Genomic DNA, 20,683 nt, shown 5'->3' on the forward strand with positions numbered 1-20,683 from the left:
TCCCCCTCGACGTATCTGCGCATGTGCCAGTTTCAGGCATTAGCAGCCGATCGGCAATCTCCAGCACATGCGCAGATACGTCGAGGGGGACAGATCATCCTGACAGTATCAAGCTCCGCAGGCCGGATTAAAAGGTCCGCCGGGCCGTATACGGCCCGCGGGCCGTAGTTTGCCCATTGCTGTTCTAATGATTGGTCTATTTGTGAGCCGAGTCCACATGTTACGGATGAAATTGCAATTTTTCCCACGGCACACCAGACAATATCTCACGGCACACTAGTGTGCCGCGGCACAGTGGTTGAAAAACGCTGTTCTAGAGGATATATCCCCCCCCCCCCCGGAACCTCCCTAACCCCCTTCCCCTCATCCTCTCTCTGTCCCTGGGACCTTTGGACCTATTTATGACCCTTGAACCAGCAGTGGGCCTAATCCCACTTTGATTCTCCCTTCAGGGTGAGGTTCTGAGCACATACGTCACCCGCGTCTCCACCTGCTTCGTGGGCATGGTGAGCCACTGACCGTCTTGCCTCAATTACTTTTCTCTTAAAGCCCATCTTAAATACCCTCTCCCTTCGCATCTCTCCCCCACCCACTTACTTAAAATTATGACTAGGTTATATGCAGCTACTATGACAGGAAGCCAGGAAGAACTAGGGGATGTGTCCAAGATGGGAGTTATATTTGTCCCAGGTACATTCTCTACACCAACTGTTTCTCCTTTTGTGCTGTATAGTGAGCCTGTTTGGCTCACTGATGATTTAATGAGCTCAGCTGTAGTAGGTTAAGGGCTCTGGGCTCTATAAAAGTCCCAGCCTGCTTAGGGAGAAGGCTCCAACCTGGAACCAGTTTGCTGTGCAGGACAGACTGGGGAGCAACCAAACAATACTGTGTCATGAGGGACAAGTAGATTGGGACCTCCAATTACAGTGAAGGAAATAAGTATTTGATCCCATGCTGATTTGAATGTTTGCCCACTAACAAAGAAATGATCAGTCTAAAAATCGCATGGTAGGTGTATTGTAACACTGAGAGACAGAATAGCAACAAAAATTCAAAAGAAATGCATGTCTAACAAATGATGCACTGATTTGCATGTTCATGAGGGAAATAAGTATTCGATCCCCTATCATTCAGCAGGATTTCTGGCTACCAGGTGTCTTTCATACAGGTAACAAGCTGAGATTAGAAGCAGTCTCTTAAAGGGAGTGCTGCTAATCTCATTTTGTTACCTGTATAAAAGACACCTGTCCACAGGAGCAATCAAATAATCAGATTCCAAACTCTCCACCATGGCAAAGACCAAAGAGCTGTCCAAGGATGTCAGGAACAAGATTGTAGACCTACACAAGGTTGGAATAGGCTACCAAACTATCGCCAAGCAGCTTGGTGAGAAGGTGACAACAGTTGATGCAATCATTCGCAAATGGAAGAAACACAAAACAACTGGCAGTCTCCCTAGGTCTGGTGCACCATGCAAGATCTCACCTCGTGGAGTGTCAATGATCATGAGAACAGTGAGAAATCATCCCAGAACTGCACGTGAGGATCTTGTCAATGATCTCCAGGCAGCTGGGACCACAGTCACCAAGAAAACAATTGGTAACACACTACACCGACAAGGACTGAAATCCTGCAGTGCCCGCAAGGTCCCTCTGCTCAAGAAAGCACATATCCAGGCCCATCTGAAGTTTGCCACTGAACATCTGAATGATGCAGAGGAGGACTGGTTGAAAGTGTTGTGGTCAGATGAGACCAAAATCAAGCTCTTTGCATCAACTCAACTTGCTGTGTTTGGAGGAGGAGGAATGCTGCTTATGACCCCAAGAACACCATCCCAACTGTCAAACATGGTGGTGGAAACATTCTGCTTTGGGGGTATTTTTCTGCTAAGGGGACAGGACAACTGCACCGCATCAAAGGAACGATGGACAGGGCAATGTACTGTCAAATCTTGGGTTAGAACCTTCTTCCCTCAGCCAAGGCATTGAAAATGGGTCGTGGATGGGTGTTCCAGCATGACAATGACCCAAAACACAAGGCCAAGGCAACAAAGGAATGGCTCAAGAAGAAGCACATTAAGGTCCTGGAGTGGCCTAGCCAGTCTCCAGACCTTAATCCGATTGAAAATCTGTAGAGTAGGCTGAAAGTTCGAGTTGCCAAACGTCAGCCACCAAACCTTAATGACTTGGATCTGCCAAGAGGAGTGGGCCAAAATCCCTCCTGAGATGTGTGCAAACCTGGTGGCCAACTACAGGAAACGTCTGACCTCTGTGATTGCCAACAAGGGATTTGCCACAAAGTACTAATTCATGTTTTGTGAAGGGGATCAAATACTTATTTCCCTCATGAACGTGCAAATCAGTGCATAATTTGTTAGACATGCATTTCTTTTGAAATTTTCTTTGCTATTCTCTCAGTGTTACAATACACCTACCATTCGATTTTTAGACTGATCGTTTCTTTGTGAGTGGGCAAACATTCAAAATCAGCAGGGGATCAAATACTTATTTCCTTCACTGCATGTACCTGGACAAGTAGTTTTTCAAAAATTTCCACATCCCTGAACAGTGAAGCATGGTGGAGGTTCCTTGCAGAAAAATGGCAGCAGGCGCTCTGGACTGATGAGTCAAAATGTTAAATATATGGCTGTAGCATGAGGCAGTTTGTTTGCCAAAGGGCTGGAAGCGGTATAATGAGTGTCTGTAGGCAACAGTGAAGCATGATGGAGGTTCCTTGCAAGTTTGGGGCTGCATTTCTACACATGAAGATTTGGTCAGGATCAATGCTGAAAATGCAGGCAGATACTTGTACATCATTCCATTAGGGAGGCGTGTGATTGGCCCCAAATATATTCTGCAACAGGACAACAACCCCAAACATACAACCAATTGCATTAAAAACTTTTCTAAAGAACAAGTAGTCCTGGAAGTGATGGTTTTGCACCCACAGAGCCTTGATCTCAACATCACTGAGTCTGTCCATGGGTTACATGAAAAGACATAAGGATTTGAGGCAGCCTACATCCATAGAAGATCTGTGGTTAGTGTTCCAAGATGTTGGAACAACCTACATGCGGAGTTCCTTCAAAAACTGTGTGCAAGTGTACCTAGAAAAATTGATGCTATTTTGAAGGGTGGTCACACCAAAAATTGATTTGGATTTCTCTTCTGTTCATATACTTTTCATTTCGTTAATTGATAAAAATAAACTAATAACTTATGCACAGTAGTGCATATCCTATCCTGCCTTCACCCTCCTTCATAGGCACTCCCCTGCAAGGGTCTTCAGGAACAGGGCACTGCCACTGGCCCAGACATCAGTGCCCTCCGGGGATAAAAAGAAAGGAGAGAGTAAGGAGTGGACCAGAGATCAGAGTGCAGAACACAAATGGGTGCAGCACTCCACCCTGCAGATGACATCAGCTATCAATCCATCAATGTCTGCTGCCTCAGCAGTAAAAGCAGCAGCAGTGGGAAAGTTGAAAAGCATCCAAAAGGTTTAAATAAAGTAGCTCCCAATGCTAAGCAGGAAGGAGTCTCTGGACTTGGAATACCCTCCACAGTTAACTTTTACCAGTACTGGAAATCTGTAAAGTGCCCTGAACATCCAGTCCAATGAGTCTAGGGATGACGTGATCTGGTTAGAGCCCTGAAGAGACCAGCACAAGTATGTACCTATGTAGGGAGAAGTATTGACTTAAGTCAAATGTAGAAGAATCCAAACAAAATCGAAGAAAAAAGGCTAGCAAGATTTGCACTTTTCTCAGCACAGCTGGAGAAAAGATGTCCATCATCCCAGGACAATAGCAATATATTTAGGCAAGCTGGGTAAAGGATGGGTTGATCCTGGGCTGGCTTACATTTTTTTGTTTGTCAATGTTCAATTTTCCAGTAGCCAGCAGTATAACGTGACAGAATCTGAATCTCTTACTCCATTCTCTCCCTGTTCTTTTCATATGTAGTCCTATAGGTTTTCTGTTAAGAAGAGACCATCAAAGAAAGCAGCAACTGCTGGGTATTCTCTTTAGAAAATCCAAAATGTTATGTACTTGTTCCCTTGTCCATTCACAGAAAACCTTGTGTTTGTGAATGGTTCACAGGACACAAGATATTCTGTGAATAGACACGGGGGGGTGGATAAAACACTTCCCTTTATGAGAACAGCAGCTTTCATACGAACAGCAAAAGGGCAATGCATAAATAGCTGAGTTTTCTGGCATATACAGTACAAGTGTATAAATAGCCATGAACTTCTATTTACAGTTCAACACACCTGCCCAGTGGTATTTTTTTTAATTACAATTAAGAATTTAAAAAGAAATGCTTGTGCCTAGTGTCCCACTCTAACAGTTAAATAAAAACTGAAATCTTAGCAGGACATATGCAAGTGCCATGGGTGGACTACATGTACTGTAGTATGTGAACGGAGTTAGGCATACATTTGAATAATAGTGTGCATGGAATTAAATGTATCTGCAAATTAGAAATCTACGTGGAGAAATCTCTTTAATGTACTGGATTTCCACTGTCTGACACTTGTAATCTTGAAAAATCTGGATGACCGCTTGAAATTTGTTGGTAAAAAATAAAATCTTACCAGAAAAAATAATTCTTAACCAGCAATGTTAATTATAACATTTTAGCCACTTTCAAATTGGCAAAAATAAAATAAAATAAACAAAAAATTAAAACTACCATCAAATAATATTAGTAAATGTCTGGTAATTAGAAAGGCAAAGTAAAAACGACTATGCTGTTGGTCTAAGCTGTCTGTTCTTACCTATAAGACTTGTGCAACTCAGCAACTTTAGCCTCCAGATCCTTGGTCTGATTTGGACTCAGTTTAAACTCACTGACATACTCTGTGCCATGTAGATCTTCATCATAGTCTCCCACCTCAGACTGAACTGTGTAAGAACCCAGAAGAGCAAGAGTGGCAAAGGAGCATGGCAGACGCCCAGCTAAAATATCTTGTCGCAACTGGAGGCAAAGGTAATATCTAGGAAAGGAATCCAAAATCAAAATTAGTGTATATGTACTACAAAAATCACACACACACACAGTAAAATAAGTATTGAACATGTCGCCATTTTTCCATACATGAAGGTCCTCTTCTATGAACTCTGATCTTTAGTTCTTTCCATAGATTTTCTATTGGATTCAAGTCAGATGATTGGCTGGGCCATTCTAGCAGCTTTATTTTCTTTTTTTCTTTGAAACCAATATAGACTTTCCTTGGCTTTGTGTTTGGGATCATTGCCTTGCTGAAATGTCCACCCTCGTTTAATTTTCATTATCCTGGTAGACAGCAGCAGATTTTTATCAAGAATGTACATTCATCCTTCCTTCAATGAGATGAAGTTTGCAAGTACCATATGCTGAAAATTAGCCCCACACCATGATGTTCCCACCTCCAATCTTCACTGTTGGTATGGTGTTTTTGGGGTGATGTGCAGTGCCATTTGACTTCCAAACATGGTGTGCATTACAACATCCAAAAGGAGTTCAATTTTGGTCTCATCTGACCAGACTATATTCTCCCATTATTTGACAGGCTTGTCAAAATGTTGTGCAGTAAATGTTAAACTAGCTTCAACATGCTTTTTCTTCAGCGACGGAGTCTTGCATGGTGAGCATGCATACAGGCCATGGTGGTTTAGTGCATTACTTATTGTTTTCTTTGAAACAATTGTACCTGCTATGTCCAGGTATTTCTGAAGATCTCCACAAATGGTCCTTGGCTCTTGGACAATTCTTCTGATAATTCTTTTCACTCCTCTGTCATAAATCTTGCAAGGAGAACCTGGTAGAGGACGGTTTATGGTGAAATGATGTTTCAACTTCCGGATTATGGCCCCAACAGTGCTCACAGGAACATTCAGGAGTTTAGAAATCCTTCTGTAACCAAGGCCCTCAGTTGAGACTGAAAAAGTTGATATTAATTTGCACTGACAAGGGGCTCGATTGCTTTCTAATTACTGATAGATTTCAGCTGGTTTCTTGGCTTTCCATGCCATTTTCCACCTCCCTTTCTTCACATGTTCAATACTTTTCCCCTGTGTCAATCAATTTTATTACACATAAACTTAATATCTGAACTTATTTTACCCACTGTGTGTGTGTGTATATATATATATATATATATATATATATATATATATATATATACATACATACACACACACACTGTGCATACATACACACACACTGCTCAAAGAAATTAAAGGAAAACATCAAATCTCAATGGGGAAAAATATCATGCTGGATTTCTATACTGATATGGACTGGGTAATGTGTTAGGAATGTACGGATGCCCCATCGTTTGATTTTCGGGGTGACTTTGAATTCAGTCCTCTGCAGGTTGATAATTTTCATTTCCATCAAAGTGAAAAAATTGAGCAGCAGGCTAGTCCATTTTGCGGAAATTTTATTGCAGCAACTTGAAATGGTACTCAGTAGTTTGTATGGCCCCCACGTGCTTGTATGCATGCCTGACAATGTCGGGGCATGCTGCTAATGAGAGGACTGATGGTGTCCTGTGGTATTTCTGCCCAGATCTGGACCAGGGCATCACTGAGCTCCTGGACAGTCTGAGGTGCAACCTGACGTTGTCGGGTGGACTGAAACATGATATCCAAGAGGTGTTCTATTAGATTCAGATCAGGCGAGCGTGGGGGCCATTCAATGGTATCAATTCCTTCATCCTCCAGGAACTGCCTGCATACTCTCGCCACATGAGGCCGGGCATTGTCGTGCACCAGGAACCCAGGACCCACTGCACCAGTGTAGGGTCTGACAATGGGTCCAAGGATTTCATCCCGATACCTAATGGCAGTCAGGGTGCCATTGTCTACCCTGTAGAAGCCTGTGCGTCCTTCCATGGATATGCCTCCCCAGACCATCACTGACCCACCACCAAAACAGTCATGCTGAACGATGTTACAGACAGCATATTGTTCTCCATGGCTTCTCCAGACCCTTTCACGTCTGTTACATGTGGTCAGGATGAACCTGCCCTCATCTGTGAAAAGCACAGGGCGCCAGTGGCGAACATAATAATTCTGGTGTTCAATGGCAAATACCAACCAAGCTCTATGGTGCTGGGCAGTGAGCACAGGGAACAATAGAGGATGTCGGCCCTCAGGCCACCCTCATGAAGTCCGTTTCTGATTGTTTGGTCAGAGACATTCACACCAGTGGTCTGCTGGGGGTCATTTTGTAGGGTTCTGGCAGTGCTCATCCTGTTCCTCCTTGCACAAAGAAGCAGATACCAGACCTGCTGATGTGTTAACCACTTCCCGACTGGACGTTGTATATAAACGGCCGGACGGTGGCAGTGCAGGGTCGGGTGGCCGTTTATAAACGGCCTCCCCGCACCCTGTTTGTGCGCGCAGCACCGCGATCCGGTGCCCGCTGTGTCTTCCGGATACAGTGAAACACCGATCGTCAGACGGGACCTCTGTACGAGGTCCCGATAATGTGATCACTGATTGGCCAATCAGTGATCACATGCAAAGTAGTAAGCAAGATGTCACTTGTGACATCATTGCTTACTACGTGTGAAATCTGTGAATGATCACAGAGGTCACATGGTACAAGGCTATTCACAACAGCCTTGTACCATGTGACAAGCTGTGACCAATCACAGCTCACTCAGTACTTCTCAATGAGTGCAAGAATGCAGACAGAGAGAAAAAGAAATGATTGATTTTACATCCTATATGGGTGTAAAAGCAATCGGTGTAAAAAAAAAAAAAATCTTCATCACCCCCCACAACTAGTACAGTGTCACCATGGTGACACTGTACTGCTAGGGCAGTGGTTCTTAACCTTGTTGGAGGTACTGAACCCCACCAGTTTCATATGCGCATTCACCGAACCCTTCTTAATTGGAAAAATAAAATATGATTTTTAAAATTCAAAACATAGGTATATATTTAGGTATATATTTATACATAGGTGCACAAAATGAACAAAACCGTTAAGAACAAAGAACAAAACCATTAAAACATGATTTTCACACAAAAACAAAAACATAATAATGAATATTTACTGCACGAATCATATGAGTCGGGTGTGGGTCTTCACCTCCGCTGAACCCGCGAGACTGACTCACCGAACCCCTGGGGTTCGATCGAACCCAGGTTAAGAACCACTGTGCTAGGGTGACAGTATGAAAAAAAAATAAAATATAAAAAAAATAGAAAAGTAAAAAAAAAATGCTTAAAAATTATAATTTTTGGTTCTAAACTAATTTGGATTTTTTTTTTTACTAAAAAAATAACGGAATATATTTTGGCCAAGATTTATGATGAAATATTATTTATTTGCAAAATTTTATAAAAAAAACAAAAAAAAAAACACTTTTTCAAAATTTTTGGACTTTTTCATTTACATAGCAAGAAAAATAAAGATCCCAGCGGTGAATAAATACCACCAAAATAAAGCTTTATCTGTCTCAAAAAAATTCATTTGGGGACAGTGTTGCATGACCGCGCAATTGTCATTGAAAGTGTGATAGCGCAGAAAGCTGAAAATTGCCTTGGTAAGGAAGGGGGTAAAAGTGTCCAGTCTAGAAGTGGTTAAGGACCTTCTACGGCCCTGTCCAGCTCTCCTAGAGTAACTGCCTGTCTCCTTGAATCTCCTCCATGCTCTTGAGACTGTGCTGGGAGACACAGCAAACCTGGCAATGGCACGTATTAATGTGCCATCCTGGAGGAGTTGGACTGCCTGTGCAACCTCTGTAGGGTCCAGGTATCGCCTCATGCTGACCCTAGCCAAATGCAAAACTAGTGAAAAACAGTAAAAAAAGATGAGTAGGGGGAAAAAAGAATGTTAGTGGCCTCCACCTGTAAAACTGAAGCTGATTACCAAACCCCTCTGCTACTTAACTGACCAGATCAATATCCCAGGAGTCTAATTGACTTGTTGCTATACTCTGATTAAAAAGTGTTCCTTTAATTTTTTTGACCAGTGTGTATATATATATATATATATATATATATTATATATATATATATATATATATATATACATACACATATATACATACATACACACACATATACATACACACACATAATACAACTGATTTCAATTATATTACAGAGACAGGAAAGGACTCTCGTTAGCAGCAGGGTTATAAAGGTTGGGTTTTCTTGAGTTCAATTTTGTTATAGAGGTAGGAAAGGAGACTTGCAAGAGTGACTGTTCTCTAACAGCAGGTGGATAGAAAATGAGCGTCCTCCCCACAGACATAAAATTGTTCTCCAGTTTGGCCAGAAAATGGGAAGATCCAGTGATTCATGTCTGAGTGCCCTAAAGACCCCTCCATCCACAACTCAAAAAGTGTTGCTTTCATTTACAGAATGACTTGTATTCTGTGAAAACAAACGGCTTCTTGTGAATGAATAAGAGAATAGGAAAGGGAGGGCTGGAAGTATAGCGCTGTGTTTAAGATCCCACATCATTACAGCTATTTTTGCAGTAACAAGCAGCCATCCTGTGCAGACTATCTATGGATGCACAAAGCCTGGCTCAGAAGCGCATGCGTGCACAGGTGCCCCCTTAGCACATAACTTGCTAAGGAAGCAGCCTGGAGAAAAGAGTGGACAGCGCCAGCAGGAGACTGCCAAAGAGAAGGTAAGTGACTGCTCTGTGCAATGTCGCTGCACAGAGCAGGTAAGTATAACATCTTTTTCATTTTAAGAAAAATATCTCCTTTAATATAACTTTAACTTCAGTTTATTATTAAATGTACTTTAACTGACAAAAGGCTCTAATAAGCAGTTACCTGGTAATATCTTCTGTAAGCTGTGCAGGGTCAGGTGGATAAAACTTCACATTGAAGGTAAACTCCCATGGTGCACCTGTAGAAAGATAAAAATATTTTAACTCCTTCATGACAGAAGATAAAACAAATCATAACACCTGAACAGTTTTTCAACTGTTAGAAAAATTGTAAATATCATCGCAACTACTTAGTGTATTCAGTTGAATTATACCTTGTTTTTTTTAAGATAAATTTGTTTTTTATTAGGTGGTAAATGGTAATGGATACCTCCTGATATTCAGGGTGTAAAAGGTTACGATTGGACCGGCCCCCACACCCCCTCAATCCCTGTTGTGACAGCTAGCGGGGGATCTCCTCTTCCCCGCAAGCTGTCACAATTTTTAAAAACCGTGGCCGAGCGGGGCTCTGTCTGACAGCCCAGCAGCATCACTCATTCACAGTATTCTGTGAATGAGAAATCTACAAGTCCCTGCAAACTTAGTGGCTGTCAGCTTGTAGTTTTTAATGAACTACCTCTGCTCTGTGGAGGGCTTCATTGAGCCTTCCTGTCAGTAAATATCTGCTTGCCCGCACAGGTTGTACTAGTAAGCAGATATACTGACAGGTCAGGGGGAGACATGCATGGCACCAGCAATCAGAAATGCTTCACAAACAAAAAATAATAAATGCACATTTTTTTTTTACCTGCAAAAAAATGTGCATTTATTATTTTTTGTTAAAAGGTGAACTTATCCTTTAAAGCAGGAAAAAAAAGGTTTGTTTTCAAACACCTCCATGTAACCAGTTACACCATATTAGTGCTCAGATATATGTAAAATATGTTTTAAAATATGGATTAGACACACACTTACAGCTCTCTGTCCCTTCTGCAAGCCAAAGCAAGGGTAGGATAGTAGGAGCTGAAGCACATGCCTATTATATTTCTCATGAATGAGAGGGCACCATAGAAGATGCTGGGCAGGACGGGACCAGGTGGGGCTGCTTTGAGCGGTGCTGTGATTCAAACACAGACACTGACAACGGTCAATTACAATAATGCATAATGTAAAAGTTTCAGTTTTTGTACCTATTAACCAAGGGCAGATTTTAACTGGAATTCTACTTCAAAGGCAATTTATCAGAACCACATTACATAGCTGAATTATGTTTAGGTGCTTGCATTTTGAAACTCAATAGTAATAAGTACATTTAAAGACCTGCTATTGGAAATTTCAGTGAATATCATGTTGGTTACAAGAGGACCAAAAAGTACTGGAATTAAAAATATATGGTAATAAACATAATAACTGCCTTATTGCTATTTAGCAAACTAGAGACTACTGGTTTTATCTTAATGCATCCTTGGCAGTTACCCTACAAATCAACCTCATATTCTTTGGTGCAGCTGCATTAGATATTCTAAGGTTCTTCTCAAAATAATACATATGGCAATGTATGTACATTTGCCACAATGCCATATATTTTCACAGACATACATTTTTGAAGATCATCATAGAGGAGTAAACGCTTTTTCCAAGAAGAAAACCTGCACGCTCTTCAGTGTAATTTGTTCAGTTTACTTTTCGCAGCATATATAACATGATTAGAGTGGATTAAAAATAATGCAGACACCATATCTTAAGCTGGTAAGCAGCAAAACCCAGTTTTATTCCTGGGTTCAGATATAATTCAAGGCAACAAGGAAAATAGCAACTCTCTGAACAGTCCCAGGGCGGGACACCAGAAAAGGATAATCAAGGCTGCTCTGTGCAAACCATTACACAGAGCAGGTAAGTATTGCACGTTTGTTATTTTAAGAAAACAAAAAATAAATCTTTAATATAACTTTAACATTAGGGCATAAATCTTAAAGTGGTTGTAAACCCTGACATATGCCCTGTGAAGTGAATGACCTCAGATGATACACAGAGATTAAACAAATCCTTCTAAATACGTTGTTCCTGTTTATCTGCAGTCATCTTTCCCCTATATCCATTCAAAGTGCAGAATTCACACAGGATCTCCCAGCTCTGAAAAGCAGGGGGCGGTGAGCGAAAGTTACACTCAGTGAGAAGCTCTGAGAGATGATTGCAGAGAAGGGACAAACCTCCCTCCACACAACTCACAGCACCAGAACTGAGGCTGTAAATCTGCTGGAGGTCTGTCCCCAGTCACCATTTTTCTCTTGGTGTCAGGAAAACTAGTCAGAAGCGACTCATGCAGATAGCAGAGGAACAAACTCCCACAGCAGTCTTCACCAACCACACACAATACCACCGGTGAAGCAAAATTAGAAGGAATCCAAATGTTGCGCTGTGTTACTAAATTCGATGTGTGTTGGTTATATGTATCCCAATACAAAGGATCATAATAGTATTCAAAAAAATTGATATGTGTCCCAACATCATAAATACACATAAAAATGATGAAAAAAAAAACCCAGGAGGGTGACACCACTGCTCTACAGTGACACACCAATAAAGAAAAATATCAATTCATAAATCAATAAACATAGAACCATATGGAAGTCCACCACCTATATGTAAATGTCCAAATAAAATAAATAGTTATATGTAGGAGGGTTCCACCATCATTGAAAATCGTTCCATATGTTTTCACTTGTGAATGACAATAAGTAGCTTTGTGAATTCTGCTTATTCAGCGCCACATTTTGTATTTTCATTCCATTTTAAATATATTGTTAGTTACACTTGTCAGCAATTTGGGTGAGGCAGCCATCACAAATGTGAGATTTCCTGCCCTGCACTTGGGGGCTAAGAATATGCATGCATCATACATACTAGGGGGAGTACAACAATCTAAAGTCCCTAACACACATTCATAGAATAGGGACAATTTAGACAGGAGCCAAAACAAGTACCAGTGCGGGAGGAAACCCACACAGGCAGAACATGCAAACTCCTTGCCTTTAGTGCCACGGCTGGGATTTGGACTGGCAACCCTAGTGCCACTAGGCAGAAGTGCTAACCACTAAGTCATAATGCTGACTGTAATACTGAGTGCAATGCTATCTAGCATATTTAGTAGCACCACAAGTCAAGAATTTAGATATATACTCATAAGTAAAAATTAAAAGAAAATTAAAATTTGACATTAAAAATTATGTCACATAACAGAGATATAACTGTAATGGTTGGATATATATTTAACATCAGAAAATATTTATTTATTTCAGGTACTTATATAGCACTGTCAATTTATGCAGCGCTTTACACACACACACACACACACACACACTATATATAGATATATACACACACACACACATTGTACATTCACATTAGTACCGAACCTGCTTGTGCGCGCTCCCTGGGAGCGCGCAGCACCGCAATCCGGTGCCTGCTGTGTCCTCCGGACACAGTGGAACATCAATCGTCGGACGGGACCTCTGTACAAGATCCAATTATGTGATCACTGATTGGCATCATTGCTTACTACGTGTGAAATCTGTGAATGATCACAGAGGTCACATGGTACAAGGCTATTCACAACAGCCTTGTACCATGTGACAAGCTGTGACCAATAACAGCTCACTCAGTAGTTCTCAATGGCTGCAAGAATGCAGCTAGAGAGAAGGAGAAATGATTGCTTTTATATCCTTTATGGGTGTAAAAGCAATCAGTGTAAAAAAAAAAAAATCTTCATCACCCCCCACAAGTAGTACAGTGTCACCATGGTGACACTGTACTGCTAGGGTGACAGTATGTAAAAAATAAATAAATAAATAAAAACTAATATAAAAAAATAAAATAAAAAAAAGTTTAAAAATTATAATTTTTGGTTATAAACTAATTTGGGTTATTTTTTAACTAAAAATATATTTTATATATATAAATTTTGGCCAAGATTTATGATGAAATACTATTTATTCGCAAAATTTTATAAGAAAAACACTTCTCAAAATTTTTGGACTTTTAATGTACATAGGAAAAAAAAGAAAAATCCCAGTGGTGAATAAATACCACCAAAATAAAGCTCTCTCTGTCTCAAAAAAATGCTAAAAAATTCATATGGGTACAGTGTTGCATGACCACGCAATTGTCATTCAAAGTGTGATAGCACTGAAAGCTGAAAATTGGCCTGGACAGGAAGGGGGTAAAAGTGTCCGGACTGGAAGTGGGTAATTGTTTCAATTAGGTGAAGTTTGGTGTCTAACTTCTATTGCTTCACCTTATTCTTAGTAAATCAGACCCCAAGTGTTCTGGAATGAGACACACTATAGAGGGTATTGTTCATGTTTCATACCTGAGGTTTACAACCGCTTAATAGCAGAAGCAACTACACTCCATTTGATGTACTAGTGCTAGAACCAGGGGCGGACTGACAACTTATGGGGCCCCCGGGCAATAGGGGATCATGGGGTCCCTGTGTCCTTGCCCAAACTCAAAAAAGCCTATGAAAAAGGTACCAGGGGCATCTCATGGGGACCCCTACTGACCCCGGGCCCTCGGACAGCGCCTGAGTTTCCAAATGGTCAGTCCACCCCTGGCTAGAACCCATTGTAATGATAATTATGTTTTGTGAATCTAAAGCTGAGTAAGAAGACTGGGAAAGCTGTACTGATCATTGTCCAATATGTTCGGACGCTAGTCCACAGTCACAGCAGCAATGAGGCCTTATGGATTGTTTCACCCTAGCAGCTACACAAGAACACACCAGGAGCGGTGTAGTCAAAGGCTTAATCCAAAAGTCCAGTTCAAAGACGCTTGGGGGAACTTCTGTAGATTGTAATATCACAATAATTGATAAAAAAACAAAGCTGGTATCCTATAACACAATTCATTCTTTAAAAGCACATAATAATTTTATAATAAAATTATAGTCTTTATTTTTTTACCATACAAACATAGGACTGTAGTCCTGTAGCATCATAAATTACCAGGCTAAAAGTTATCTAGAAGCAGACTGCTTACTAGTCCAGAAGTGACAGTATCATGCCAATGTTGCGATAAACAAAAATCAGCAGCTAAGATAAGTAGAAAACACGTCGATAAAGCTGTGGCCAGATGGTAACGGCTGATGTAGAGACAGGCTGTGGGGTAGGCTGTAGGGTAGAAAGTGCACTCACTCCAAACCCTGTTGGGTCTTGGGATCTCAAGCCAGTGCTCAGCTGCTCAACAGAAGTGACATTATCAGTCCCGGAAGAAACCTCTGGATGGAAAACACACAACACTAGAATGCAAGCCTTGGATGTTGTATTAGGCTATTGTCATGACAACGTGTTTCAGGCATGGCCCTTGTCAAGTCATCCAACATCCGCAGTGACAAGGCTTGCATTCCATTGTGGTGTGTTGTCTGGTCAGCGGCCCCTTTTGGATCTGATGACATAACATTTGGCACCTCACTCTCAGTGACCAGCTGAACTCCGCCTCGAGTTCCTGATTTTTTTTTACTTCTATTTTTATCAAATATTTATTGGGTTTTTCAGAAATAAAATACAATACACATCTAATTAGGTAATTTGACCTTAACCACTGCTTGACTGCGCTATAGCCGAATGGGAGGAGCTCTGGGAGGGAGTCTTATAACATCCCCCCCCCCCCCCCCGTGCCCCTAGTGCTCTCTGTGATTGCTGGGTCCTTTGGACACAGTCGATTACATGACATGGTAAATCACAGCGGCCTTTTACCACGTGATCAGCTGTGTCCAATCACAGCTGATCACCATGTAAATACACTTATCGGTTATCAGCAGTACTTTCCGTAAGCTGTCACAGCGTGAGGAAAGTGCTGCCAATAACCAGCAACTGTCAAAAGAGATATCTGCACTGATTATCAGTGCCCTAACTATCAGTGCCCAAAAGCCTGCCCATCAGTGAACAACAGTGCTGTCAATCTGTGCCAGTCAGTGCCCTTCAGTGCTGCCCTTTTTATGCCCATCAGTGACGCATATTAGTGCAGCTTCATCAGTGCCTCCTTATCAATGCCCACCAGTGCTGCCTCACCAGTGCAGCTTCATTAGTGCCCATCAGTGTAGCCTGATCAATGCACATCAGTGAAAGAGAAAAATTACCTGCTTGCAAATTTCTATAATAGAGACAAAGAAAAACACTTTTTTACAAAAGTTTTGGTCTTTTTTCATTTATAGTGTAACAAATAAAAAACCCATTGGTGATTAAATACCACCAAAAGAAAACTCTATTTGTGTAAAATCAATGGTAAAAATTTCATATGGGTACACTGTTGCATGACCGCGCAAATTGTCGTTTAACCTCCCTGGCGGTCTGATTATGTCAGTATTTCTGTGCTCAAAGCGGTAAATTTTTTGCATGGAAATTTTTTTTATTGTCGGCCTGTAATTCTAAGAATAACTCACTGAAATCTGTCCGAAAAAGAGTCTAGTAAATATCCCGGGTATGATAAAATTTGAAACCCGAAATCAAATAATATAATAAATAATCATAAAAAATAATATAATAATAAATTTTATTCAATAATGTAATCAAACCAAAAACACTGAAATGTGAAATAGAGCTCCAAGTTCGCACATCACTGAGCTTAGTCGCAAAATCGTTTTCAGTGTCAGAGATGAATTTCCCCACGAATCATTATCACTCTATTCTGCAAGTGGTTCTGATTTACTATCACTGTTCTCTAGCTGATCTAAAACCGCTTTTGACCTAAAGGGATGCTTTTTGGATGCCATGGACATTTCTCAGTTTCAAGGCAGAAAGAATGGTAAAAATGCAGGCAGGGCACAGAACAAAGCACTCGGGACAAAATGTATATGAAATGGTTTGTACAGTAATGTTATACTATGAGATTTTAGTGTATTGAGTAAATGTCACATTTTTAAATTTTGGAATTTCCCGCCGTATCCGTCCCCCATACATCCCAACGCTCGCAGGGAACGGAACCCATAAAACGGATGCCGGCATCGGCTGGAGGAGATGGCCGGGGACACTGTAGGGGGGGACATCGCGGGAGCAAAGGACAAGGTAAGTGCTGGAGGGATGCCTGAATAACGCTGCAGGGTAATCCCGAGTGTAGCTCAGGGTTTTGGTACTGAAAGTTAACCCCGAGCTACACTCTGGAATACCGCCAGGGGGGTCAAAGTGCAATAGAACTAAAAACTGAAAATTGGCCTGGGCAGGAAGGGGGTAAAAGTGCCCAGTAGGCAGTGGTTAAATTGTAACTAAAAGCAAAACTTTTTGTTTAAAGCAGGCCATAATGCAATTTTATTTCCTGCAACCACGATGGATTGACTTGGGTACAATCAGCCTGCCCCACAGATGGTTCAACTCTCGGCTAGTTCAGCAGGGACCAGCCGAAATTGGAATCATTTCTGGCCAACTTAAGTTTTAGATAGAGTTGAGAGAGATTTGAACACCTGTCAGTTTTTATTGCTGTCTGTGCCCCCGTTAGGGAGATTCACTCTCTCTATTTGCCATGTTTACCATTGTTATTGAAAGTGAAAGTAAATGAAAATCCCAAAGGTTTGGGTTGACATTAGAACACTAATAGAGGGGAAACCTTCAAATGGAGACACTAAGATCTGGTGACCCTGGTGATATACTATGATTCCCTCACTTTGCAGGGATTTCCTCCAACTTCCTGGCTTAGCTATGGGACAGGGCGTGAATGGAAATCTCTATAATAGGACACAGATGGGGAAAAAAAAAACCTGACAGGAGCTATAACTCTCCCTTACTCTATCCAAAATGAAAAAAAAAAAAAAAAAAAAGGTTTGCATTTAATAACACTTCAACCTGCCCCAGTGATGTCCGCTCTCAGTCTGATTGTAAGCTGGAAGAGCTCTGTGCAGGATGCAGCTTATTGTGCAATATATCACATCAGAAACTGCCACTATCACACCGATTACTAGGACTTCTGGTGCTCAAGATTTCAGAAACCTCTAATCAGCAATGCCCAATTACCAATTATAATTAACCTTATTTCTATCATGTAGGGGGTCAATAGCATATTGGCTTGGGGGTTGGGGGAAGAGACTGGTACCTTTGGCAGACTATGGATGTGATCATTTGGCCCCAATAATAACAGCCGCCCCAATGACTTCCACATGAAAGCCTATCGCCTAAAAGTAGCACTGCACTGCATCTGAGCACCGCAAATCAAAAATTTTATTTAATTCGTTGTTAATATTCAAAACAAACTCACCCACCCATCCATGTCTCCTTGCTTTATTTTACTGAGAAATAATATTAGAACACACCCCCTGTGTGTTCTGGCAGTGGCCATCTTGAGTAAGAGCAGATGATTTATGTAGCATTTACTTCCTGTACTATCTGCCCTTAGCTCAGGTATTTGCTGAGCTGAGAACCCTTCCTCCCCTCCTGAAGTTTTCGGGGATGCATGAAATTTGCCTAGGCATGGAAACCAGGAAGAAATTGAAGAAATGTAAAAAAAAAAAATTAAAAACATTAAATATGATATACTTTCCTATCCATTTACTAATGCTAGCAGCATAAGGATAAAAAAGTCCATGTTGATTGAGAGAGTGAGGTTCCACTTTAAGTGCATTTTAAGAACTAATTTTATATGACCTACTTACCCCTACCTAAATAGAAGGTCTGATCACTACCTTAGTAACAAAATGAAAAATCTAAAAAGCAAATTATGTTAGCTTTACTAGTGAGTTTTACACAATTTAGGGAAATAAGACTGTTCTAGTAACACATCTCATTGATGTAAATGAAATATAGCAAACAAGAATGATCCTAAGAAAAGTTAATGATTCGGTGAGCAAAGTGACTGAAATAAACCATTTTCTCACAGAAATATTGCGACAGTAGCATGGAAAATCCACCATAGGCGAAGCAGCTTCTTGTCCTAGACATTTGTATCTGCTGCTGTGTCATCACAGTCCAGCCAAATTAATATTGTCTACTGGAAATTATCCAACAACCAGAAATGCAAACTCAGACCTTGCAATTATTGCAGGGATCACAATTCTGACAACTCCGTTAGATTTGCCAGGCCATAGTTTCCAAAAAGTCTTATGAATCGTTAACTACTTAAATGCTTCCCTTCAAATAGAGAGCTAAAAAATAAATTAAGTGCATGGCCTTCTATGAATTAAACTTCATATTGCATTTATATTTAAAAATTATAATCCCTTAAAAAGGCACCCTCAATAATGAATTGAATGAATGAACGAATGAAAAAAAGTTTCAACAACTAAGCCAAATTATGTGTGTATCACACCTAAACAGGGCATCCCTTTTTTACACAATGTTTCAAAAAACATTTTTTGATAAAAAGAACTTATGTATACATATGCAGTACAATAGTGTATACAAGTGCAAAATTTAATCTTGTAGCATTGGTACTAAAGAGTTTGGGCAAGAGGGAAGGGGGTAAAAGTTTGTTGTGATTGGAATACAATTCTAACAAGTGATCACAGCAAGAATGAAATACACAAGATATGTAAAAAAAAAAAAAAGGTTTCATCAATGTTTTTATTGGAGTTTTGCAAAAAGAATAGAGATGGTCCAGTAAAATAAGACAGGACATAGGGCATGAGTATGGATCTCAATACACAACAATCAAAACTTTAAATAGATTGTACATCAGCTATAAAGCACAAAGTAGCATTTGAAAACTACAATGAAGTCTAATCTGATAGCAATGACAGACATATGCCCCTTAACATGTAAACAAATCGGCTAAAGCTGGCCATAGACAGATCGAAATTCAGCAGGTTTAGCTGGGACCAGCCATTTTTCAATCAGTGTGTGGCTGTTCCTACTCAAGAGAAGTTGGTCATTTGAAGTTCAACAAGTTGACTGACAGCTGCAGAAGCTAAACAGAGTGCTCTGACAGTGTTGAGTCCCACTGTCAGAATACCATGTCCAGACGAGGGATTCCTACAACCACCTCATTTGTATGAATGGAAGTATCTGTTTATTTGCAGTCTGGAAAAAAAACAAAAAAAAAACAAACTCATCTGTGGCAAGCTTAAAGGGTTTGTAAACTTAAAAAACAAACAAAACAAAACTGCATTGACACTTTGTTTACATGTGATTTGTTATATTACTATTAAATCTCTGCCTGCCAAAGTTCTGTTTTACCAGGTTGATCCTGCCTGTGCCCCTCCTCCTGAGAGTAAACTGACCGCACTAAGCATGGCTGCCAGTCTATGCTAGTGTGGTTAGTTTACATCTTGTGCCATCCCACTGAAGATACAGGCACACTGTGCACAGTGTGCCTGTATCTTCTGTAGTCAGTGAAAAGCTGTGCCCCCCTCCAGATGCTCCCCCCCGTCCACCCACTGCACTCTATTAAAGAAAGAATGAAGTGATTTGATGCCACCGGGACGGATGGCATTCCATTGCTATGGAAATGCAGAAGCTTGGTGGCAATATCACTTCCAGTTATGACGCAAGTACCCCCAACACTTAACACGCCCACCAGCAGGTCCTTGCATCGCTGTGGAAGCTATAGCAATGCATGGACCTGCATTAATGAAGCTTTAGAAACAGCAAATTATTTGTTTTTGTTTTATGAAGTAAGCACTAGTAAATACAGGTTTATTTCTACCATTTCAAAAATTATTTTATAATGAATAAAGGTCACAACCACTTTAAGTACATCATAGTGGTGATAAAAAATGTTGTTATTAAAACAATATTATCAGTGTGTAATCACAAAAAGAAGGGGGAACCACATGTCTGAGGTACTTAGGCGTTAAATAGCATCCCTCATCCAAAAGAGCACCCTTTGCAGCCTACAACATTTCCTGGTGAGTTAGGAATTGGAGACAAACGACTCACAAAAGGCACCAGTTGAGCAGTTAAACTGTTCTCTGTTGACAGCTTCTCAGGGCAAAATCCTCCTATTCACCCATTATTACTGTCACCCCCCACAGAAAAATGTGCATTTATTATTTTGGTAAAAAGGCGAACTTAACCTTTAATAAAGCCCCATGGCAA

At 40.7% G+C, this 20,683-nt stretch overlaps 1 protein-coding gene across 19 annotated transcripts in view; it reads right to left on the reverse strand.

The window, feature by feature from the left end:
• EPB41 (erythrocyte membrane protein band 4.1) overlaps window positions 1-20,683 on the reverse strand; it is a 290,966-nt gene that overhangs the window by 107,858 nt on the left and 162,425 nt on the right. For all 19 annotated transcript variants that reach the window (XM_089671906.1, XM_089671904.1, XM_089671912.1 and 16 more), the window contains exons 6-7: window positions 9,793-9,868; window positions 4,780-4,998 (exon numbers count right to left, since the gene is read on the reverse strand). In XM_089671906.1, coding sequence (XP_089528032.1) covers window positions 4,780-4,998; window positions 9,793-9,868 — 295 coding nt within the window. The remainder of the gene's footprint in view (window positions 1-4,779; window positions 4,999-9,792; window positions 9,869-20,683) is intronic.

Source organism: Staurois parvus, unplaced genomic scaffold (genome assembly GCF_062004578.1).
Source record: "Staurois parvus isolate SC_StPar_1 unplaced genomic scaffold, SC_StPar_1.0 ptg000115l, whole genome shotgun sequence".
Classification (NCBI taxonomy): domain Eukaryota; kingdom Metazoa; phylum Chordata; class Amphibia; order Anura; family Ranidae; genus Staurois; species Staurois parvus.